At 57.1% G+C, this 24,266-nt stretch overlaps 3 protein-coding genes across 5 annotated transcripts; all 3 read left to right on the plus strand.

Annotated features, from left to right (window-relative positions):
• Window positions 1-13: 13 nt before the first annotated feature.
• On the plus strand, window positions 14-1,787 carry TPGS1 (tubulin polyglutamylase complex subunit 1). 2 transcript variants are annotated; one of them, XM_041481248.1, is made up of 2 exons: window positions 14-366; window positions 775-1,787. In XM_041481248.1, the coding sequence occupies exons 1-2, from the start codon at window positions 45-47 to the stop codon at window positions 1,305-1,307; spliced, it is 855 nt and encodes a 284-aa protein (XP_041337182.1). In that variant the 5' UTR covers window positions 14-44; the 3' UTR covers window positions 1,308-1,787. The 2 variants fall into 2 exon arrangements, with proteins under 2 accessions (XP_041337182.1, XP_041337174.1); XM_041481240.1 differs by having other exon boundaries at window positions 14-340; window positions 779-1,787.
• Window positions 1,788-2,324: 537 nt separating this feature from the next.
• Window positions 2,325-7,242, plus strand: CDC34 (cell division cycle 34, ubiqiutin conjugating enzyme). Its single transcript, XM_041481260.1, has 5 exons — window positions 2,325-2,598; window positions 5,068-5,154; window positions 5,656-5,753; window positions 6,094-6,228; window positions 6,342-7,242. The coding sequence occupies exons 1-5, from the start codon at window positions 2,422-2,424 to the stop codon at window positions 6,550-6,552; spliced, it is 708 nt and encodes a 235-aa protein (XP_041337194.1). The 5' UTR covers window positions 2,325-2,421; the 3' UTR covers window positions 6,553-7,242.
• Window positions 7,243-9,369: 2,127 nt separating this feature from the next.
• Window positions 9,370-23,244, plus strand: BSG (basigin (Ok blood group)). 2 transcript variants are annotated; one of them, XM_041480686.1, is made up of 8 exons: window positions 9,370-9,527; window positions 15,112-15,268; window positions 16,415-16,503; window positions 16,952-17,079; window positions 19,819-20,092; window positions 21,899-21,923; window positions 22,243-22,312; window positions 22,456-23,244. In XM_041480686.1, the coding sequence occupies exons 1-7, from the start codon at window positions 9,446-9,448 to the stop codon at window positions 22,298-22,300; spliced, it is 813 nt and encodes a 270-aa protein (XP_041336620.1). In that variant the 5' UTR covers window positions 9,370-9,445; the 3' UTR covers window positions 22,301-22,312; window positions 22,456-23,244. The 2 variants fall into 2 exon arrangements, with proteins under 2 accessions (XP_041336620.1, XP_041336613.1); XM_041480679.1 differs by lacking the exon at window positions 9,370-9,527 and adding an exon at window positions 11,065-11,293.
• The last annotated feature ends 1,022 nt before the right edge of the window (window positions 23,245-24,266 follow it).

Consider the following 24,266-nt stretch of genomic DNA (forward strand, 5'->3'; position numbering starts at 1 on the left):
TGGCGGCACAAAAACTTCCGGCCCGGGCGGAAGTGCGGTCCAAGATGGCGGCGTACGAGAAGCGGCGAGCGGCCGCCGCCCCGGTGCCGGCGGGGGGCAGCGAGCTGCCGGAGCCGGGGCGGGCAGCGCCGGGGGGCGGCGGGCCGGCGGAGGGCAGCGCGGCGGAGTTCCTGCTGCGAGCCGGCGTCACGGCCATGGTGCGGGAGGCGCTGCTCAAGGTGCTGGAAGCGCGTCCCGCCGAGCCCGTGTCCTTCCTGGCCGAGTACTTCGAGCGGCTGGTGCTGGCGGAGGCGGCGGCGGAGCCCCCGGGGCCTCCGCAGCGCCTGGCCCGGGCGCTGTGGTACGTGTGCCTGGTCCGTTCGAGCCCTCAGCAAAGTGTCCTTTGGGCCTGGGCGACCCCGGTCCCGCGGCCCCTCACCGGCCCCCGAGCACCGGCGGCGTCCGCCCGGTTGCCAAGGGCGGGGCATCTGCCCTCAGTAAATATGGCGGCAGCGGCGCCAGCAGCGTTGAAAACAACGGCTCCTTTGCCCACACTCAAGATGGCGGCCGCGGCCTCGCCCAATGGCGGCGTTCTCTCGCAGCCTTCCTGCCCACCGATTGGCTGCCCGCGTGCAACATGGCGGCACAAAAACTTCCGGCCCGGGCGGAAGTGCTGTCCAAGATGGCGGCGTACGAGAAGCGGCGAGCGGCCGCCGCCCCGGTGCCGGCGGGGGGCAGCGGGGGGCGGCGGGGACGGGGGGCGAGGCCGCCTCTCTGTGTCTGTGCCCTGTCGCGACAGGACGGCCTTCGACAGCAACGCCGGCGCGGCCTACGAGGTGCTGGGGTGCGGCGGGCGGCGGCGGGCGGCGGGCGTGGACGGGCGGCTCTACAGCGAGCTGCTGCGGCGCATCTGCCAGCGCGGGGCGGCCCCGGCCGAGGCGGCGGCCGAGCTGCTGCGCCGCGTCCGCTGCCGCGACCACGAGGCCGTCCCGTTCGACGTGTTCCGCTACGGCGTCCTCACCTGCTGCGTGCTGCTGGAGTTCGCGGCCAAGGCCGACGCGCTGTTCGCCGTGCTGGGCGCCGGGGACTCGGCGGACAGCCGGCTGTGCCAGGCCGTGCTGCGGGCGCTGGAGGACGCGCTGGGCGCCGGGCACGGCTCGCGGCCCGCCCGCTACCTGGAGGCCGGCTCCAGGCTGGGCCCCGACAGACTGGCGCTGGCCATGGACCAGGCGCTGCAGGAGAGGAAGCTGGGCTCGTCCATGAGCAGGGAGGAGTTCCTGAGGAAAGCCACAGCCCTGTTCATAGCGAAGGTGAAGCCTGTGGAGTGATGGCTGTGGGTGCTGCCGGCCCTGAGGGCCCCTCTCCGAGCTGGACGGTGAGCACGGGGCGCTGGCTGGAGAGCCCTGCTGTGCCCAGCAAGAGATTCCCGGTTTCCACACTCCCTGCCCTGCTCTGATGGTGCCCAGGAGCTCCGTGTCCCTGCGTGGCTCCTCTGGCCCAGCTGTGCTGGGAGATCCCTTTCAGGGTTATCCAGGACTCACACGGAGGCTGTGACCCGCAGAGCTGCTTTGGGCAGTGAAGTGACTCAGAAGGAACAAAGTGTGGGGCTGGGCTGTGGCTGCACAGGGGCAGCTGGGGAGGGCTCAGGTGGTTTGGGATGTGGAGTGCAGGCTCTGGATGAGACACATCCCCTTCCCCCGGGACCAGCTGCGTGTCGGGCCGGGGGTTATTTATTTAAACTTGTCTGATCATTATTTATACTGTTCAATTCCTGGTTTGCTGTAAGACATTAAAGCTTTTTTATTATTTTTTAGTGGCCAGTTTCTTACCTCCTGGCAGCATGAAGTGCCAGGATGAGCTGCAGAAGTGCCCGGACCCCTGAGGCACGCTCCGTGCCCGGGGGTTAGTGTTGGCAGCAGGTGCGGGACTGTGGCAGAGCCGGTGGGAGGATCCCCGCGGGCTCGGGGTGTTGTGTTGGGCGGATGTTCTGCTCCCTGCAGGCAGGACGCGGTGCTGGCCCGGGTGAGGCTGCGGGTGGCGGCTCCTGACGCAGGCACAGCTGACGGGATGTGACACACCGGGAACTGCCGGGGATGCCGGAGGCATCGCTGGGCTGAGCATCCTCTGCTCTTCCAGGTGAATTGTCACACAGGTGTGCCACCCGCAGGCTGACCGGGGCCGGGATTCCTTGTGGTGGGGAGCCCCGGGGCACCCGCCCATCGCTGGATTCGCTCCGTGCGACCGGGGGCACCGGCGGAGCCGCCCCGCCCATCACCCGCCCCGCGCTCTGATTGGCCAGCGGTGCCCGTAGGGGCGGTGCCCGCATTAGCCACGCCCCTGACGGGACGCCAGCCCCCGCCGCGCCCCGCGTGGCCCCGGTCCCGCCGCCCCCCCGCGCCCCGGAGCGGCCGCTGCGCCCCCCGAGAGCCCCGGCAGGCCGGCATGGCGCGGCCCCCCGTGCCCAGCTCGCAGAAGGCGCTGCTGCTGGAGCTGAAGGGGCTGCAGGAGGAGCCCGTGGAGGGGTTCCGGGTCAGGCTGGTGGACGAAGGGGACCTGTACACCTGGGACGTGGCCATCTTCGGCCCCCCGGACACGCACTACGAGGGCGGCTACTTCAAGGTGAGCGGGGAAGGCTCGGGGTGTGAGGGGGAGACGGGGCTGGGGGGGGCGAAGGCACAGCAGGCGGTGTCGGGGGATGTGCTGCGTGTTTTGGGAAGAGTTTCGGAAGGGGTGAGACCCTGTGAGGGGGCTGTGTCCCGGGTGGGTGTGGGGGTCGTGAGTTGGGTCTTTCACTGGACACCTGGGGGTCCCTGGGGCTTCGGGGGTGCTCCTGGCAGGGAGCTGCTGCGCAGGTGGCTGCTGCCAAACTACCGAGGGTCCCCTTCGTTGTGAGGAGCATTCGGCCCTTTGGGGGTGGCCTCAATCACCCCCCTGTCCCGCCGGTCTGAGGGTGCAGACAGCGAGCTCCAGGTCGCCGAGGTTCCCTCTCCTGGAGGGGATCCGCGGCATTGCCACCAGACCGGAGGGAAGAGACAAAAGTCCCCTGAGTGCAGGCAGAGACAGCCCAGGGTGGGAGCAGGGGGCTGGGCTGGGGAGTGAGTGTCGTGGCTTGGTTTGGGGTTTGAGGTGTTTGGCAGCCGGACTGCACAGTCCCCCCTCGGCAGGATGTGTGTGTGCTCTTCCCAGGTATTGTGCAACCTGGGCTAGCTGTTTTCTTCCTCTTTCTCATCCTCCCTCCTCCACGGAGCTCTCGTGTTTTCATCCTGTTGCTGTCAGGGTGGGGATGCACGGGGTGAGTCACCCAGGGTTAGCTGTGTTTGTTTTCCTGGGCTGGCAAAGCTGACGCTTCAGAGCCAGGTTTTATCTCTTCACTGAAGTGGAGGGATTTTTTTCCCCTTAGCATTTTAGCATGAGACCCTCTGAACTCTCACCCTTTCAGCCACTCGTGCTCCTGTTGTGTGCTTGAGAGCTTCCAAACTCGGCACTGAGGGTGCTGGTGAGACTGTGCATAAGAGGAGAGCAGAGGGGCCAAGTCTTCCCCAGCCTGTGGGGACACCAACTTGTTTGTGCACTGCAGGGTGGGGCTGTTGCTGTCCAAGCCCCCTTTGGCATCGCTTGGCCTTGGCTGGTTTTGTTCTGATCTCCTCTGACACAACAAAGGGGATTATTCTGCCATGTTCAGCTGTTTGGCCAGAGCCCAGCACGGGGCTGAGTGTCACTGCCCTGCACTCCACACACACAACACGGCCCCCACCGCACTTCTCCCTCTTCCCACCCCCTGTGCCACGGATCCAGTGTCTGGATTCTCTTTTACGTAACTGGGGGAGCAAGAAGCGTTCAGGGATTGTCATGTTGAGTCTTGATCTGGAAGTTTGCTCCCAGGGCCTGGAAACAGCTGAAAGCTGAATCAGTCACTGGGAAATTGTGCAGCCACTCAGGGAGAAGCTGCCCCCATCCTCTTGGATTCCTGGTGCTGGTGGGCTGGGGCATTCCTCTGAGGACTGTGGGTCTCTGTTCCCCCTCAGGCTTCACTCAGAGGTGGACAGAGGGGGACTGTGCCCCCTCTTTGCCCAGCCTCAGCCCCGTGGGTTTGGCAGCTGTGGGAGGAGCTGGTGGTGGCTGAGTGTCCCTGCTGGAGCCCTGGGCTGCAGCCTGAGCTTCATGTGATTTTATTTTTAGCCCCCAAGCTGTGCGCTGCGGCCAGTTTGGACTGGGTCTCTTCTCAGCAGTGACAGGCTATTTTTAGATTTGGTGTGTTCATCAGAGCACCGAACACCTGATGCTTCCTTCCTGTGAGCTCTGAAGAGTAAACAGCCTTTCCTCCAGGGGCACAGCCATGGTCTGGCCCTGACAGCAGCTCTGGGGGCGACCCAGGCTCTCTGCCCGGCTCCACGTGCTGCTGTGGGGTCTGTGCTGGGTGCCAACACCACGAGCTCCTGCTGGTTCCTCTGCATTGGAGAGCACTGGGTTAGCACCAGAGGGCCCTGCTGGACAGGAGGGGATGGGCAGGATGGGGGGCAAGGAGCTGCTGCTGGTCACAGCCCCTTTGCTCACCCCACTCTCTGTGGTGAGAGGGTGCCCCTGGGTGTGGATATTCTCAGTTCAGTCGAAGAAAGAACAGAGAGAATTTCTGCCAGACTGAGCCTGGGAATCTTAGAGGAAATAATTAAACCAATTATTATCTCTCTTTCTGTAACTGTTGTTTATAGATACGGTTCTCCAGAGTGTGCTATTCATAGTTCACCAATAGTGTGAGATGTTTCTACTTTGAGACCAATCAAGTACCACCTTAGCAAGCCACATTATAAAAGACCCACTGCTTTCATTAAACGCTTTTGCCTTCTGATCCATCTGAAGACTGGAGTCTGCTTTCCATCCCTGACTCAACAGTGTCACCCTGGGCCGGTGTCCGTGCTGGCCCTGGGGCCGGTGTCCTGTCCACAGAGCCAGCTGGTGCAGAGGCTCTGTCCCATCAGGTGCCCAGCTGGGCTTGGCAGAGGTTCCTTTTTCCCAGAGCTGTCACAGGCTCTGTGGTTTCCATCCCTTCTCACAAGCTGGTGTTCTCATCTCCTTATTGTTCCCTTGCAGGCTCGTCTCCGGTTTCCCATCGACTACCCCTACTCTCCTCCTGCCTTCAGGTTCCTAACCAAAATGTGGCACCCCAATATCTATGAGGTAGGACCCCTGGGACAGCGAGGGGGCTCTTGGACCCTCAGTGGACACGTGTGCCTCTGTTGTGATGGCACTGGATGCAAATGCCAGCCTTTGGCACTGGACACTCAGTGCCTTTGGTGATGAGTGCCTGGCACAGGGAACACCGCTAATGAGCTCACGACAGCCCTTTCTTTGCTGTCCCAGAGCAGGTTCCAGGTCAGCCAGGCTTTGCAGGCCTGATGGCTCCCACGCTTGGGGACATTGTGCCTATGCCAAGAGTGGCTGCAGGGCGAGCGACGTGCCTGGCCCTGGGGCCCACGCCAGGGGCACAGCTTGCTGGGCATTGGGCAGCCTGACCTGTACAGTGCTGGCAGTCATGGGGTGCTTGTCCACTTTGTGTCCCTCCTATGGGACTGAAGGGACAGCTGGGGTCACCTCACCTGGCTTCAGCCAAAGGGAAGAGCGAGCGAGGAGATCCTGAGGCAGCAGCTCCTGAGGATCCTGTTTCTCTTGTGCTTTCAGACAGGTGATGTCTGCATCTCCATCCTGCACCCGCCCGTGGATGACCCACAGAGCGGGGAGCTGCCATCGGAGCGCTGGAACCCCACCCAGAACGTGCGGTGAGGGCTGGGGCTCTGCGGGCAGGAGGCTCATCCTGGGGCAGGGAGGACAAGGTGGGAGGGTGGGGACAGCTCCCAAAGCCTGCAGGAGGTGCCAGGGGGATGGTGAAGGCTCTCAAGCTGTGGGATTGGCTGAGGAACAGCCAGAGCTTGTGTGTGGATGAGTGTAAGCCCAGCAGCCCATGTGCTGCTGTTCTCTTCCTGGCCTGCTCCCCTTTGCTGGGACCTCTCTTGCTGTGGACAGCACAAGGCTTTCCCACAGACAGAGCAGGGCTGCTGGCACTGCTGGGGTGCTGCTGGGCCACCTCAGCTCTGACCTGCTCATGTTCATCCACACCAGAACCATTCTGCTGAGCGTGATCTCACTGCTGAATGAGCCCAACACGTTTTCCCCAGCCAACGTGGACGCCTCCGTGATGTACCGCAAGTGGAAGGAGAGCAAAGGGAAGGACCGAGAGTACACAGACATCATCAGGTGCGTGCTGAGCCTGGCCCTGGCAGCACTGCTGTGTGGGATCCTGTGGCACACGGGCTCTGGAGGGCTGTGGTGCAGAGCTCTGTTCTCACCCCCCACTTGTCACCCTCCAGGAAGCAGGTGCTGGGCACCAAGGTGGACGCTGAGCGGGACGGAGTGAAGGTCCCCACCACGCTGGCTGAGTACTGTGTGAAGACCAAGACTCCAGCCCCAGATGAGGGCTCAGACCTCTTTTATGATGACTATTATGAGGATGATGAGATGGAGGAGGAAGCAGAGAGCTGTTATGGTGATGAGGATGACTCCGGCAATGAGGAATCTTGATGGCCCTCTGGCATTGCAAAACTTACTATAAACTACTGAATTTTACCTCAACTAGAACAAACTGGTTTGAATTTAGGATCTGTCAGCCCTGAAATTAACTCTCTACCTCGCAGGGAGACTGTTCTGCTGTTGCAAAGGAAATCCCATCGCTGTCTTTGTAGGAAAAGATAAACCCCCTGTTTTATAAACTTCCTGGGGGTGGGTGGAGAGGGGGAAGCTGTCTTGGGGTGTTCACAAAGCCACAGAAACTGAGGTGCTGGTGGCTCTGCCTGGCTGAGGAGTGACAACCAGGCCTGGTGTTGGCTGCCCCTCATTTGGGTCAGTTCAGCTTCTCTTCAGCCCCACAGGGTAGGAGCAATTTGGGGCACTGGTGGGGGTGGTGAGTGGTTGCTTTGGTGGGGGGGCAACATGTGAGTGCTGTCTTGCCTTTCAACATCTTTTAGGGTTCATCCTGCAGCCATCTGGGCTGTCCCACAGGACCCTTTTGCCTTCCCTGCCCGTGATGCTGGAGCTGTGTTCACAAGGAGAAGGACACCAGGGAGGACTTGCCCAGCAGCCACCAGCACTGGCATGTGGGGATGGTCTGTTTGTGGTTTTGAACTCGCTGGGAGGGATGGGGTCATGCTGAGTATTTCTGCTTCTGGTTTTTTTTTTTTTTTGGACACTATTTAATAAAGTTCTTCCAGGGAAGTGTTGTGATGCATGAGTGAGGTTCTGCCCAGGCTAAAAGGATTTGTGTCAGACATGGACTGGCAAGGAGCAGTGGGTGGATGGGTTGGCTGCTCTCTCCTGGGGCTGCAGGGCAGCTGTGGGTCTCACAGTAACCCTCTTTCCACCCTGCAGAGTGGGCAGGAGGGTCTGGGCAGGGTTGCCTCTGGTCTGGAGAGCATTTCTGCCCTTCCCAGGTCACATTCAGTGCCTCTGCCCTGGAGCTGCAGCCAACACTGAGTCTCTGCCTGGGCCAAACCCTCCGGTGCTGCACGGAGGTGTTTGCCTTCTCCCTCCTCTGCAGGCAGCAGACCTGCCTGGGCAGTGCCTGGCTGTGCTCAGTGGTAGCTGATGGATGCCCAGGGCTGCTCTGATCCCATTTGGGTGTGCCCTGAGCCCACAGACTGGAACTGGCTGGGACATGCGGGCTCAGGAGGCTGCGGGGAGCTCCCCAGACTGCGGTGAGCTCCCAGCCCGGGGCGCTGCCGGCGCCTCGCCCGGGTGGGATGGGGTGAGCAGCCTCGGAGCCAGGGCAGGGACGAGGCCCTGGCAAACAGCCTGCCTGGGGCTTCTGCCCCTGCTGCACAAAGCTCGTCAGAGGGGTAATGAGCAAAACTTCCCTCGGCTGGAGTCGTGCAAATGGGATCAGGGCTTGAGTGACACCTGCGACTGCACGCGGCGAGGGCATGTGCTTTATTGCCTTAGGAAATGAGGCTAAAAGGTGAATAGGATTATTGTCGCTTTATTCAGGCCTGGCAAACGGCTTCCAAGGTCACCCGGCCCGGCCGGTATGGAGCAGCACCCCCGGCTGCTTGTTCACAGCCAGCCTCTCCTTCCTTTCCCGGGGGGCTGCTCTGTGCACCCCAAATCTGATGGCCGTGCCCATGTGCCCCCTGCCTCTGCTGGCTCTTGGTGGCCAGTTCCCTCCCCAGTGCTGGATGCTGGAGGCTGCCCAGATCAGGACCAGCTCCTCAGCCTGCGGGTGCCATGGGCACCACACCCCGCCGAATTTCTGCACCACAGGCGCCGCATTTGCAAATCCCCCAGCGCAGGGGGAGCCCGGATGCCCAGTGGATGAGGCTGGGCGGGACACGGGCAAGAAATACTCCGGGAAGAGCTGGCAGATCCCCGTGGAGAGCGTGGTGGGGGCTGGCGCCTATGGCCCCATTGTTTTGGCTTTTCCTGTCCCCCTGCCCAGTACCCCCTGCCGTGAGTGCTCCAGAGTGGAGCTGAGACAAAGCCGCTGTCCTGCAGAGGCCTCTTTGCCCAGCTGCCTTGCTGGCTATTGCCTGCCCAGCCCCTCGGGGTTATCAGGCAGCTCCAGCTGGGACTTGAGGCTGGGACTTGACCCCCTGGCCGCACGGACTGCACGGTCCGGCTGGGAGCGATTCCTGCAGCTCGGGGCAGCCCTGAGCACGGGGCTGTGGGACGGGCCGGGTCCGGCCGGTCAGTCCTGGCAGCGGCCCCGCGCTGTCCGCAGGAGCCATTGTCTGTGCCGGGCTCCCCGCGCCGAGGAAGCGCTGCCCGGTTTCCTTCCCACGCATCCCGCTGTGCGGGAGACCCGCAGGCGGCCCTGCCTCACCCCGTGTACCCCCGGGAGCCACCGGGAACCTCGGCGTGCCTCCGGTACAGCCGTGCCGGCTGCCGGCGCTGCCCGGGGACCCGCCTGCCCGAGCACCCGCTGGCTCCCCCGTGACTCTGCCCACGCTGCGCCCCGAGGAGCCACATGGCGTGGGGGCCGTGTGCGTCCCGGTGCTCCCCCCGGTGCGTGCGTGCCCCGGCTCGGCAGGGACGGACACGTGCAGACCTGCTCGCCTCCCTCACCCCCCCCCATCCCTCCTCGGAGCCGCCCGGGGCAGCGGCCGCACCGGGGGCACCCCCGGGACCCTCAGCCCCGCCCCCAAGGCGCGTCCCCATTGGCTGCCCCGGCCGGTGGGCGTGGCCGGGCGGGACCGGCCCGAACCGGCTCTGCCCGCGGGGCCGGGAGAGAGGAGAAGGCGCTCGGCGTGATCTTCTCTTTGATTGGCCGCGCCGGAACGAATGGGCGGGATCTGAGCGGCGCAGCGCCGTGCGATTGGCTGACCGGAGGGGCCAGAAGGCGGTTCCCGCCATGGCCCCGCCTCTCCCCCGGTGCCCCCGGTCGCGGTTATAGCGCGCGCGCGGCGCGGCGGGGGCGCGTGCGGAGATGGCGGCGGGCGCGGCGGGAACGCGCGCGCTCCTGGCGCTGCTCGTCTTGTGCTCGATGGCCGCCGGCGCCGCGGGGACAAGTACGGACCGGACCGGGGCGAGCCGGGGTGGCTCCGGGCTGGGCTGGGCTGGGGGCGCTCCGTGCGGGCGGCCCGGGGTGGCGGGGGGTTGGCGGGGGCCCACTGGGGTGCTCCGGGGGGGATTGGACGGAGGAGCGTCCTGCGGGGGGCTCCGAGGGGCCTTGGCGATCACAGCCCCGCGGGTGGGCTCCGGGCCGGCTCCGGGAGCGGCGGGCGTGGGGGGAGGAGCGGCGGCGCGGGCGCCTGCGGCGGGGCACGTCCGCGGCGGGCGGGGCCGGGGCAGCGGAGGCGCCCTGGGGTTATCGGGGAATGGCCGGGCCGGGCCGGGCTCGGCTCAGCCCTCGGGCAGTCCCGCAGCTCGGGCGGAGGATGCCCCGGTGCGCCGCGTGCCCGGTGATCGCTTTAACCGGAGGAGCGACCGGGTCCGCCGGTGCTTTCAGCCGCGCCGGGTTGTTTTCTCCTTAGGAAAACCGAGGAGTTTATTCCCCCGCAGCCGCTTCTCCGGTTTACCGCGGCTGAGGAGCAGCAAGGAGTCTTTAAAGCCTAAAGATGTTCGGGATAATCCGCGGGGCGGAGCGGCTCCGGTGCGGGGCGGCGGCTCCGCAGCCCCCGGTGGGCACCGAGAGCTCTTCCCGCAGGGCTCTGCCCTGGGCTGGGCTCCACCTTCCACCTTGGCAGGTTCTGGAGGAGCTCGTGGCAAACCCGCGGGCCTCTGGAGCAGCCCTTGGGAAGAGGCTCGGGTTGTGGCTGGCCGCCGCTCCTGGCTGCTCCCCGTTTGAATACTTAAACAATTTGTAGCCTATTTGCACTTAATTCAGCACGGCAGAACCAAACCCCGACAATGAAGGCGAAAGAGCGGGAGGATCCCGGGAAGCGTGCGTTCCAATAGTTTCTTCCTCCAGAGCTGCGTTTTCATTCCGCAGGGCAGAACCTCCTTCTAAAGCTCAGATTTTCACCTGGAGCTGCCCGGCTTGGCCACATCCCGCTCCCTCTGTGCCTCTGAGGCTTTCCTGGCAGCTCCCTCCAGCCGGGGGGCTGGCACCAGCGGGATGAGGAGGAGGCAGCTCCTGTCCCGGCTGTGGGAAGCCCTGGAGGGACAGGCTGGCCCATCACTTGTGTAATGCCCGTGTCCTGCCTGGCCATGCCTGGGCTTGGTGTGGAGCAGAGCGGTGCCTGAAAAGCGGGGTTTGGCCTCTCAGCAGTGTTTAGGTTTGGCTTTAAGGAGCACACTGGGTAGCATCTCGCCCCACGGAGCATGGGTCAGTGTGTGCCTGGACTCTGTGCCCTCAGGGGGAGGGACCCTGACTTTGACCTGGCTGTGCAAAGCTTAAGGGCAGATTTTATAGCTGTTTTAAGTGGCCAAAAGGGTTAGATCCTCAACTATCCCCATCCCAAACCGAGAAACAAAGGTCAGGCCAGGCAGGAACCTGGACCCAGTGTGGCTCTGGCCAGGCTCTGCCACCCTGAGCACGTCCCACTGCTGTTAACACCCCGGGGACTCCTCCCTCTGCGGGGGGAGAGGTTGTTTTTAGTTTGAAGGTGACTCTGGAGAATGTTATCTGGTCTCTCTGCCTGTCCTGCTGGCTCAGATACCACGCTGTGCCCGGGGAAACATCCAGCTCAGCTCTGTGGGGAGTGTCTGGGCTTTGGGAGCTCAGCCCCACTTGCAGCCTGTCACCCTCTGGGAAATGTGGCAGCAGCCCTGATCGATCCCAGGGGATTGACGGGCTGGTGCTGGCCATGTTCCTGTGCCTTGGGCTCAACAGGCACTTTCCCCAGCCCAGGGTTGGGATTTCCTGCTCGGGACAGGGAGGGCATTAATCCCATGGGAATGCAAGTGGTGCTTGCTGCTGCTGCTGCTTGCTGGAGCCTTTTAACCTGTTTGAACCGCACCAGGTACCCTCTAACCCGGAGCAAATAACCTTGCACAGCTTATTTTGTCAGCGTACAGTAATCACCTTGTAGCTGTAACACCCTTGATCTTCAGCAGCTCCCGCTTTAATTCGGGCTGCACTTGCGGCAGACGGGCTCGGGCAAGTGCTGTGGGCACTTCCAGGGCTTGGCAGGGCTGGGAATGTTTGATCACAGGCCTGTGGTGTGGAAAAACCCCTTCTGGCATGCAGGGCAGTGGTTCTGGGGGTGGAAGTCAGCTGATAGCCCCATCCCATAACATGTCTGGGTACCCCTGAACCTCCTGGTCAGTTAAAATTCCTGTCTGCCTTCTCCTAAGGGTGCTTTGGTCACCCCACAATGGGGGTCCTTTCTCGTTCAGCCATGCTTATTCTTCAAGACTTTCAAAGCTTTGTTAGGAAAAGTTAGTTTTTCCTTTGAAAAATGTGGAATTAATTCTTTTAGGGGTCAAGCTTAGCTTACAGGCTAACTTGTCTTTCTTGAGCAAACTTGGGTTTGTGACACTGATTTGTTCCTCGAATTCTTTCGTTCCTTTTTGTTCTCACAAAAAGCAGCCTTAGGATTTCTCGTTAAAACATCTTCAGGCTTTCAAAACCCCCCAAAAACATCTCCTAAGCCCTCTTCCTCTGTGCCTGTACGTCACGGTGCATCCGTGGAGGGTTGTGTATAATCACAAAGTGCTTTTAACTGAGCAGATTAATTCCTGGAAGGTTCTTGGGGTGCGAGCTGCCTGTTAGTACAGGAAGGATGTGTCTCAAGCTCAGCTCCTTCTGAAATCTGGCTGGGGGTGAGTCACGTAGTGACCTCCACTTGTGCCTGATGGTTTTTCCCGAAGTGGAGCTGCTGAGCCTCCCTTCCTGCCTGCCCTGGGAAGGCTCCTGGGGCTGTGGCTGCTGCCCCATGCCTGCCCTGGAGCCCGAGGGTGTTTGGCAGCTCCACTGCAGGGACCGACCTTTGGACTGGCTGATTCCAGCACTGAACCTTCTGGCTGCAAGGGCAGAGTGAAAAATACCCCAATTCCAGCCTGCAGCTGCTGCCTGTGCCTCTGGTCTGTTGGTTGCCAGTTCAGCTCTGCAAGCTGAGATGGAAAGTTAGATTTCACTGTTTGTACGACAACAAATTTACAAATTTCCTCACCTGGCTCGTGATGTCTTGCGGTCTGCAAGACTTTCCTCCTGCCCCCAAAAAATTCGTACCTTGGGGTTGTGCTCAGGAGTTCCTGCTGGGCACCTTGGGGGGCGGGGGCTGAGGGGTGGGAGGAGGGTGTGGGCAGGCCAGGGGCTGGTGGCTGGTACGTGTGGCTGTGCCACGGCCAGCGAGGGGGGGCCTGGGCCCCGGCCAGCTCCGAATTACAGCCAGGCAGCCCGGGGCTGTGCAGCGAGGGGGAATGGACACGTTCCTCCTGGGGCCACAGGGGCTCACTGAAGCCTTTTTCCCGTTGTAGTTTGCTTACTCAAACTGGCTCTGAGGGGGCTCGGTCAGGGTGCTGCTGCCTTCCACGTGGTGATGTGAGCTGTGCACACCTTGCCAGAGCACAGGCTGGGGGATGCATAAGCCTCTGAAACACAAATGTAGTGTTTTTATCCTGCTTAGGGGCCGCACAGGGGCTTTGGGCTGTGCCTCACAGCAGGTGGGAGATGCCAGGGGCATCCAGTTTGGATAGTGGCACGCACTGAGCGCTGGTTTTGCAGTGGAGATGCGAAATGCAAGTGAGCAGCCCTGCCTGAGCCAGGCAGAGTGTGGAGGGGAGGGAGGGAGGAGCACGCTGATGTGGAGACAGCGTGCAGCCTCTCCTCAGTCACCGAGGGTTGTTTTTGCTTGTGGAAGGTGAATTCTTGCTTTGCACTAACACTTTGCACTAATACCTCTTCAACTCATAGCTGGTTTTATAAAGTCACCGCTGTCTCAAAAGAGACTGGCTCAGGACAGCGTGGAGTTGTACTGCGAGGCGATTGGCAATCCTATCCCCGAGATCCAGTGGTGGTTTGAGGGCAACGACCCCAATGAGACCTATGCTCAGCTCTGGGATGGCGCACGGCAGGACCGTGTCAAAATCAACGCCACCTACAACCTGCACTCTACCAGCACCATCTCCATCGCCAACCTCACGGGCGACGACTCGGGCATGTATGAGTGCCGGGCTAGCAACGACCCCGACCGCAACCACTTGTCGAAGAGCCCCAAAGTCAAGTGGATCCGTTCCCAGGCGAACGTTTTTGTCATCGAACGTGAGTGGCCACGCCGAGGCCTTGGCACTTGCTCGGACACCGGTGTCTTGAGTCTCCTGCCGTGCTCACCCCTGCACCCGTGCCCTCCCGAAAGCTCCCCCCACCCTCCCACCCCAGCTGTAGAAGTGAGAGACTCCCACCCTCTGTCGATCTCCCCACCACCACCTGTGACTTGACCCGGAATGGCCCTGCTCAAAAAGGGTTGTGGCTTCCCAATCAATTCGCCCTCCGGCGATCCCGCGCCTTTTCCGGAGCCAAGGAACCTGGAACCTGTTCCCGAGCGCCTCCGAGCCCCGGTGCTGGCTGCAGAATTGAGCCTTCATTCTGTGGTCGACTCTGCCCTAACCACCACTGACCAGCAGCCCTTCCCTGCGGCTCGTACAGCTCCCGCTCCTTCCAGCAGCCCTGCTTTGAGCTCGCTTCCGTGCTGGTGAAACCCAGACTGTTGAGAAAACAAATCTTGCTTTGAGGTCTGAGGTGCAACCGTTTTTGAAGTGGCCGTGTCTGTGTGACACTTGAGTGTTGGTGTTGTTGCTTGTGCCCTGGACGTGGCCGGGTTCCCCCTCGCAGAGCGGGCGGGTGAACGCCGCAGCACCCAGGCTGCTTCCAGATAGAAACCTGGGAGGGGGATTAAAGTCCTGCTAAGGTCTCCCCGTGAGTGCTGGAGTTAGGAGAGCTGCCTTTTGAGCAGAAATGTGCTATGGGGTGCAGAACTCCAGCAGAACCCTTCTTCCAGCGGAGTTTGGATAGGAGGAAATGCAAAACGCCTGGCAGGAGCTGGGATGGAGATGGGGTGGAAGGGTAGGGCTGTAGTGGCACAGGGGCTGTGCAGTGGTGCTGCTGATGGCAGCTGCCTTCTTGGACAGCCTCCTACAAGTAGAAATGCCTGAGTCATCTTAGCTTGCATAATTTACTGCTGCCTGGCTCATGGAGGCCCAGGACCTCTCGGAGCCACGGCTCTGTTCTCCCTGGAGTCATTCTGACCGAGCCCTTTGGGCTGCCACATGATCCTGTCTGCTCCCCCTGTGCTGCCTGGAGGTGTCTGAAGCTGCTCAGGTGCTGGGAGGTGTTGACACACGAGCGCTGTGGTGGCTCACAGCAGCAGAGAGCCGTGCTCTGCCCTTCAGAGTGACCTTTTCCATTGCTTATTGAGCACTGGGGCTGCACCCGTGGGAGGGGCAGCGGAGACTGGAGCGATGCAGGACACAGCAGCGAGCCTGCTCCTGGGGGAGCGGCTGCAGGGCCAGCGTGGCCATCCCAGGCCTGCTCACCTGGCCTTGGGGACTCTCTGGTGCTGGCCAGGTGTGGTAGGGAACTGTGTGAAGGTAAGTGGCAGCTGGGAATAGAGACAAGGAGCTGTGGGGTTTGCGTTGCAGGTTCTTGGGCACCTCGTCAGCTCTGCCGTGACCCTGGGTTAACTCAAATCTAATTCTTTATGAATGCAGGTCCAGAAATTACTACTGGTGTCTCTGAGAGTTCTGGCAAGGTGATCCTGAGCTGTAACATATCTGCACCACACCTCACCATCACGGGCCACAAGTGGATTCACAAGGAGAAGGTCCTGGAGGAGGACAGCAACTCGGGTGCTTTAACCAGCTACACGTGAGTGTCAGGGCAAGCCCAGAGCCTGGGCACGGGCAGGTTTTTGTCCCAGAAGGCAGCTGCTGTTTGCTGGCAGCTGGAGCCTGGGCTGAGTTCTTGCAGCCCTGCTGATGGGGGTTGGGGCTTAGGGACTGTGGAGTTTAACAGAGTTTTGGTAAGGCCCAGCACTCTCCTTTACGGGGAGGAGGGCAGCGAAAAGGAGGAGGAAGGGGCAGTTTTGTGCCACAAATATCCTCTTAGAAAGAGATTTCCTGATTTGAAGCAGGTGTTCAGCTGGACTCTGGCTGTTCAGAGCTCTGAAGGCCACCAGCTGCCTGCTCCCTGTGCATGGAGCGAGAGGCTCCAGTGCATGTTGTGTCTCCTTGGGGCTTTGTGTCCCTTCCAGAGTCCCAGAAGGAGCTGGGGAGCTTTGATCCGTGCTGGGTACAGCAGCACCAGCCTTATTGTGGCAGTGCAGTGAGCTTTCCTTTCTGATTACAGTCAGGCCTGGCTGGCAGTGACCCAGCAGCTGTGGAGGCATCATGTCCCTTTGTATGGCAGTGCCGACGTGCCTGTCTCCCCATAGCAACAGGGAGCTGAACAAGGATTAAAGTATTTATAACCCAGCCTCCCTCGCGTGACCTCAATTCCTCAGCTGAGTGGTTTTTGGAAGTGGGAAGCGCCGTGCAGGGCAGAGCTAACAAACAGCCCCTTGTCCCAGCACAGCCATGGGACAAAGCGTGGGCCCCTTCCCTCGAGTGGGTATTACTGAGCAGCAGAATGGGATGTTTGTTGCAGGGCTGCGTAATCCACTAAATCTCATTGCAGCAGCTTTACAGCCAGGAGAATGTCAGGGTTTTTCTCTTGTGAGGGGATCAATCCAAAGCAGCACGGCCCGGGTGATCTTTGCCACTGCTTTGCCCTGTGTTTCACTGAGCTGCAGCAGTGATCAGATGTGGTGCACGTGAAACCCTCTCCTGCCACCCTCAGCGTGTGAGGAGAGCGGAGGCTTGGCTTGCCCTGGGTACGCAGTGCAGCGTAAATATTCTGCTGGAACAGAGGAAATTTGCTATGGAGGAGGCTGCTGGTGCTCGTGGGTGTGTGATTCCATGGGTCTGGAGACTGGGTGAGTTTGCTGGATGCTCACCTGAGTCCTGTTTTTGGCAGAATCGAGGGGAAGATGGAGGAGCACTCTGGCATCTATGAGTGCGTCTTCGAAGCGAACCCGCAGATAAGAGGAGAAGTGAATATTTCTGGTAATTCCATCCCTTTGCTCCTGGGGTCTGAGGAGGGGCGTGGGGAGGCTGTGACCTCCTGAATGCTCTGCTGAGGTGTCTTTTCAGCTGCCCCCAGCCCTCCTCTGGCTGCAGGGTTCTCTCTGAGAGGCAGTGCTGTTATCAGGCCATTCCAGTGTCTGCAGGGTCAGCCCTGGGATCTGGCATTAAACCAGTCTTCTGTGGGCTTGTTCCCACAGGAATAATGGATAGAGGGGTAACACCTGCTGCACAAATCTGTTTGAGCCTTTCCTTGAAGCGGCTTGCTGCACTTCCCTCTTTAAAAATGCCAAACTAGTGAGAGGAACAACCTGACTGAGGTTTTGGGGTAGCTGATTCTGGTGGGGTGGGCTGCAGGAAGCACAAATCTGTGTGACTTCTATAATGACATGTCCAAATTTTATTTTTTTTTCCCCCTCCTCTTGCCTAGTTCCCCCCCAGGTGACAGCCTACAAGAAGTCAGAGCATGGCAATGAGGGGGACACGGGTGTGCTGACCTGCAAGAATCCCTCTTTCCCTGCTGTCACCACTTGGACCTGGCACAAAAGTGGGCACGGGGTAAGTGCTGTGGTTTGCTCCTCCTTCCAGTCCTTGTGGCACCAGAATTGCTCCAAAGCTCAGTGCTCCCCACGAGGGGGGTTTCTGTGGTGGTCAGCACTGCCCTGATGTAGGAATGTGTCCCGTGTTGACGGAGTGACTAAATTATTTTTTGTCTGCCTGAAAAGGCAAAAAGCCCAGAAGTTTCTCTCCCAATTTGGTACAAAGACACCTCATAGGGCTTTTGGGACTTCACCTCAGACCTGGGGCTGTCCATTGGACAGAGGCCAAGAGGTCCCACCTAGGTAATTCACTAGAAAAGGAAGAGAACAAAGGAAATAATTGCTTTTGTGGGGTGTTTTACCAGGAGCAAGAACCTCTCACCTCTTGTTCAGTTTTTCTCTGTAAGAGCTTTGTTATTTTGCCTTCTATTAAACCTTTTTCTGTTTACAGCACTACCTCAAAAGCCATCCTGCTAATTTTATGCCATTCAAGGTAGCTGGGCTGTCTCAAGTGTGATGGGTTCTCTAAAAGCTCATAAAACCCAGCTCAAAGAGAAACCCTGAGATCCCTCTTCTTCCTTGTGAAAAATGCCAATCACTTGGTTTTAAAATTTTTCAAGTTGAATAGTAATAAAATGGTTATAAAAATAGTAATATAATTAGAGTAGTAAAATATTTGGACAGTTAGGATTAGGACAATACAAGACAATAAAAACAAAGAGTTACAGACAGTCCAGGTACCTCTTTCTGGGCAAAATAAGCCCAAAAAAGGACAGAGGATTAACCCTTAAAAACAACAGCCTGTTGCATATTCATACACCTCAGGCATGGTGCATGAATTCCATTCCAACACAAAATTCTGTCTGGGCAACATCTTCCTCTGAATCCTGAGCTGAGAGAGGCAGGAAGAAGTTAATTTCTTCTGATAATGGAGCAATATATTCTTTTTCTCTGAAAGCTTTAGGTGTCCTGTGGCCGCTATCTCAGTGCAAGTACCTCATTCCTCTCCTTAAAAAAGTGTCTTACACAGCAGAGTTTCTATTTTAACATTGTTATAACCTAAAACTATATTTACCACACTACTTAAGAAAATTAATACAGCAAAGCTTTCTAGCATAACACATAGAATATTCCTTTTAATATTTGAGAAGAGCCAATCATATAATAGGCATTTTTCACACAGCATAACTTTCTAACATAACACATATAATGTTCATTTTAGTATTTGAGCAGAGCCAATCATAAAATACGCATTTTTCACATTAAGCTAGTTACAAAAAGTATCTTACATCACATAGTTTATGCTACAGCCTAAAAACTATATTTACCACACTATTTAAAAGAGATTAATGCAGCATAACTTTCAGGCCTTCAGACTGAAAGTGGGTGGGATGCTGAACACAAATATTACACAGATGCCAGAAGGATAAATGAAGGCTTATTGAAGAATAAATTAACCTTGCATTAACTTTTTTTTGTAAGTGCTAAACTTCCTCTGTGCCTTATATGACAGATTTTTGTTTGCTTTTGTAACTAATACAGTATTTAATTATTGGAGAAAGCACAATACAGCATAACTTTCTAACATAACACATATAATATTCATTTTAATATTTGTGAAGAGCCAATCATATAATACATATTTTTCACGGAGCATAACTTTCTAACATAACACATAGAGTATTCATTTTAATATTTCCAAAGGGCCAATGGTATAAATATGCATTTTTCACAATACAGCATAACTTTCTGACATAACACATATGGTATTAATTTTATTTGTGAAGAACCAATGGTATAAACACACATTTTTCACAATACAACATAACTTTCTAGCATAACATGTAGAATATTCATTTGAATATTTGTGAAGAGCCAATGGTGTAAATACACATTTTTCACAATAGAGCATAACTTTCTAACATAACACATAATGTATTTATTGAATATTTGTGAAGAGCCAATAGTATAAATACACATTTTTCACAATAGAACATAACTTTCTAACATAACACCTAAAGTCTTTATTGAATATTTGTGAAGAGCCAATAGTATAAATACACATTTTTCACAATAGAACATAACTTTCTAACATAACACCTAAAGTCTTTATTGAATATTTGTGAAGAGCCAATAGTATAAATACACATTTTTCACAATAGAACATAACTTTCTAACATAACACCTAAAGTCTTTATTGAATATTTGTGAAGAGCCAATAGTATAAATACACATTTTTCACAATAGAACATAACTTTCTAACATAACACCCAGAGTATTTATTGAATATTTGTGAAGAGCCAATGGTATAAACACCCATTTTTCACAACACAGCATAACTTTCTAACATAACACACAGAGTATTTATTGAATATTTGTGAAGAGCCAATGGTATAAATACACATTTTTCACAATAGAGCGTAACTTTCTAACATAACATACAGAGTATTTATTGAATATTTGTGAAGAGCCAACGGTATAAACACACATTTTACACAGAGCATAACTTTTTAACATAACACATAATGTATTTATTGAATACTTGTGAAGAGCCAACGGTATAAACAGACATTTTTCACAATACAGTATAACTTCCTAACATAACACATAGAGTATTTATTGAATATTTGTGAAGAGCCAACGGTATAAACACACATTTTTCACAACACAGCATAACTTTCTAACACACCGCACACAGTACCCATTTAACATTTGCCAAGAACCAACCCCTAACCCCCATTTTTCCCCGTTCCCGCAGCGCCTGGACAACGCCTCTGGGCGATACATCATCAAGTCCGGCGGCAACAAGACCGAGCTGCGCATCCTGAAGCTGGACATCGAGCAGGACACGGGCGATTATTTCTGCAATGCCGCCAACCCCCTGGGCACCGGCAACGCCACCGTCAGCCTGCGCGTCCGCAGCCGCCTGGCAGCGCTCTGGCCCTTCCTGGGCATCGTGGCAGAGGTGCTCGTGCTTGTCACCATCATCTTCATCTACGAGAAGAGGAGGAAGCCGGATGAGGTTCCTGATGGTGAGAGGAGCCGGGGTTTGGGGGGGAAGAGCGGTTTGGGGCGGGCTTGTGGGGGGTTCTGAGTTCCTGTCCCAGAGCTGGGGTGGTTCAGGAGCTTCAGGAGCCGGTCTGTACTTCAGCTGTGAAGCTGTGCTGTTCGTGGCAGTCCTGCAGTGAGATCTGGAGCAAGAGAGGATTCTGAGCAGGTCAGCCCGACCCTTTATCTCACCAGTTCCTCTGCTTCCCCCGAGTGTCCGCAGGGCTGGATTTGCTTTGGCAGCTCCCACTCTGGACAAGGTGGTTTGTAAATAAGTGCTCGAGCTTTTGTGGTGCTGCAGAGCTGGGAGGACTGTGTCAGTGGCTCTGTAAGACCGGGCTTAGCTTAACTTGTGTTCAGTTCAGGATGTTTTGGGTCATCAGATCCACACATCCTGCATCTCAACAGACCCCGGTACTATCTGTAATCTGTTCTGGAAGGACCAGCTCCTCCCTTTCCTTATCGCTGGGGATCTGCATTGTGTCAGCTCCCCGGCCTCCTTTATCTGATGCTGTTAACAATGCGGTGTGAATGCTCTGCATCCTTCCTGCCCGGGGTCCTGCAGCGCCCCTGGCCCCCTGCGAGGAGCAGGCTCTGGAGAGGTGCAGCACAGGGGCGAAAGGTCAGATCCCTCCCCTGATTGCAGGGCTTGGAATTCCACTCGAGGCAGTTTTACAAGCAGGTGTTTTGCCCTCTGACACCCCTGGCTGAGAAGGCAAACGCTGTCTTAAGGATTTTGTAGCTGCATCTCCCAGCAAAACCACTCTGTGATCTGGTTTGTGATGGCATCAGCCCAGGGCTGTGGGGTGCTTACCTGTCAGAGCTGTAGCAGATGCTTTGACAGGCAGGTGAATGTGCTGACATGTCCTGATGCTCCTTGGCAAGAGGAGCTCAAATTCCTAAATGCTCATGGATGAGGACACAGCATCACACCCCTTTGGTGAACACACATGGCCTTCACTGCCGTGTATAAAGTGTTTTTTTCTGCCCCAAAGTCTCTGTAGCTTTGCCCCTTCTGAAAGGTGACAGCTGACCTGTCTGAGCCAGTTCCCCCCAGTACTTTGTGTGAACTGGACCCTCCTGTCACCTGGGCTGGGGACAGTCTGGCCTGTCTTTGGGGTGCTATCCTTGCTGGTGTTACCTGTCCACTCTTCCTTTCTCTGCTGCTGGGTGCCACCTCTCATGGTAAGTAGAAGGTAGTTCCAGCCACGTGTCTGCCTCCTCTCACCAGATCCTGGTGCCCAGGGCAGCCCCAGTGCCCAGAGCATGGGACTGAAGGGCAGCCAGGGCTGGAGAAACGGTGATGGGGAGCAAAGGAGACATCTGGGAGCCTCCTGTAGGGAGGTGGCAGATCTCAGGGAGCTGGTGAAAGGCTGCAGGGCTTGGCACGTGTTGGCAGAGGTGTTTCCTTAGCTGTGCTGCTCGGAACGTGGTGTGCAGTGTTTGTTTTGATGTCACAAGGTGTGGGGAGGGAGGAGGGCTTCCTGCTGCTGCTGCTTAGAGCCTCGTTCCTGAAACATCCTGTTTGGCTTCCCCTTTACCTGCTGTGAGTGTGCTGGGATCTGGGAGCCATCCCAAGTCCTGGTGCTGTGGGGGTGAGCACAGGGGGTGGATCAGGGCAGCTGATCTCACCAGAGGAGCTCTGCCCTCCCCAGTTTTAAGTGGTGGAGGAATGGCTGCCTGGAATGCAGTTCTCACTGCTTTAAGGGGAGGCAGAGGTCACTTTGTGTGTCCTCTTCCCTGACTGTTTGTTTTTTGCTTTCTCTTTCTGTGCTGTCCTGAATGTGAAGATGATGATGGAGGCTCTGCACCACTGTGAGTACCTTGCCACATTTGTACTGGTAGATCTCATCCAACCAGGGAATCTGCTCCAAAGATGAAAGTTTTATGCAAAGATAAAAGCTGGCTGGTGTGGGATAATACTCAGTGGGGGGAGATGTCCCCTCATGGTTCATTTGATGTCCCCATGTGTAAACCACACAACCCTGGGGTGGCACTGGGGTCTGACCCTGCTCTGGGATCTGATCTGCACCCTCTGCTTGGACCTGAATTTCATTAATGGCTGAGGGGTGCTGGTGGGGGAACCTTCTGCTCTCCCTTTCCTCATGTCCCTTCTCCCTCTCTCCCTGCCCAGGAAGAGCAATGCCACAAACCACAAGGACAAGAACGTCCGCCAGAGAAACGCCAACTGAGAGCAGGGCCAGGTGAGTGCCTGCAGCAAGAGCTGCAGCATCTGCTCTGCTCAGGGTCTCTGGGAGAAGCCAGAGACTCTTCTGGCCCAGCTCCACCAGCCCAGTGCATCTGTCCTGGGTTTATCTAACTGGTTTTTCTTTCTCTCTCCTGCCAGGTGATGTGTAGATGAAGAACTCGTCTGGACAGTTTTATTTTCTTTTAATTTTTTGGTAAAATAGCACCATGGAATATTCTAGTGCGTCCTTGCGATTCAGTTACTTCACTTTCTAAGGAAACTTAAGTTGTAGAATATAAAATACACTTTTTTTTTTTTTTTTAAAGAGTCGTGGGAGGGTTTTTCTACCTGTAAATGTAAATCCTTTGTTCCTGGTAGTCTAGGTCTCTGACTGTCTCTGTCCTAGGTTATTTCATGTTGGTACAGAGTGGGGAGGGGGGTGGGAATGCAGCTGTGTCCCACCTGCTTGTGGGGGTGAGGGAGGAGCTGCTTTGGTGGCTGTTGGGAGATGACCTGCTCTGACCAGAGGGTTCAGGAAGAGGTTTTGTCTTTCCCAGAGCGTCACCAGGAGCAAGGCTGCCCCTTTCCCTGGCCAGGGCTCGTTCCTGGCGCGTTCCTGTCGGGCAGACTCCCAGTCAGCTCCAGCCGAGCTGCTCTTGGTTACTCTGCAGCCAGGAGCTGGGTGCTGGATAAATGATTGCTGTAACTTATTCCATGGGTTGTTCGTGTCTCTGCAGTGGGGAGGGGCAGGGTGAGCCGGGGCTGGGGGTGGTTTTAAGGTTTAACAGCTTGTGCTTGTGCTTGAGCCATCGCAGTGTGTGCGTGACTTGGGGGCCTGTGAGCAGACAGGTGCTCAGGGGAGTCTAACACCTTTACTGCTGGTTAGCATTGAACTGTTCCATCTGTTAACACTTCACAAATAAAGATGATTCCTCTCTCTTTTTTCCACCTCTGGACTCTGGTCTCTTCTGGCTGCAGAACACAACGCTGTGTCTGGGTTTGGTGCCAGCTCTGGCTGCCCTCTGATTGCTGAGGAGATGCAGCTCGATGGGTGTAAAATCCTTCAGGAGGGGAGGGAGGGGTGTTCCCTGCTCTGCAGAGCCCGGAGGAGCCTGGGCCACACTTGCCTCTGTGGGTCAGTCTCCCCTTGCCCTGCTCCACAGTTCCTCAGGTCTTGTGGCTGTGGGGTCAAGGATCAGCCCCAGCCTCGAGGAGCCCTCCCAGGCCCTGCTGTCTGTGTGTCTCACACTTCTCTAAGCAGGTTTTCTAGGTTGGTTTGTTTTTTTCCTGCCCTTGATGGTTGGAGAGAGCAAAGCTGTGAGACCTTTCTGCACAGAGCAGGGCCCTGGGGCCAGGACAGGATCTGGTGGGGAGTCCCTTCTCTGCTGGCAGCCCTGGGCTCAGGGGCTTTCTGCCAGCATTCCTGCCCCTGGAGTGAGGCAGCAGAGCCCATGGGCTGAAGAGAAGCTACCCTGTGCTCCCAGCTGGCCTAAGGTGCTTCGTTCTGGGCACATGACTGAGCCATGGCCTTGCTCTGTAGCCAGGTGCTCGTCCCTGCCTGGGATGGGACAAGGGGAGCACAGCTGGGGTGGCCACCCAGAGGTGGTGGCAGGTCTGGTGGCAGTGCTGACAGCCTGGTGCTGTGGTGGCTGGGTCCCTCCTGCCAGTGCCTCTGCCTTGCTGTGCTTTGTAAATGGGTTATGCAAGGCTTTCACAGCCCCAGCCTTGCACCATCCTGCTGAAAAATCAACGCGTGGTTTAATTCCCTTTATGAGAATTTTGGGTCCTGGCTGAGCCTGCTCTGGGTCACAGCACAAAGCGCCACTCGTGCCTTTTGTTTGGCCAGGCAGGAACGGGGGGACAACAGCCCCGGGAGCTGGGCAGGGGATGGAGCTGGCATCGTGCAGTTGTCCTGGTGAGCTGTGGCACAGCCCTGCCATGGCCCAGGGGCTGCCACATCCAACCTTGGG

The sequence above is a fragment of the Pyrgilauda ruficollis genome, unplaced genomic scaffold (assembly GCF_017590135.1).
Source record: "Pyrgilauda ruficollis isolate IOZ18807 unplaced genomic scaffold, ASM1759013v1 scaffold115, whole genome shotgun sequence".
Taxonomy (NCBI): domain Eukaryota; kingdom Metazoa; phylum Chordata; class Aves; order Passeriformes; family Passeridae; genus Pyrgilauda; species Pyrgilauda ruficollis.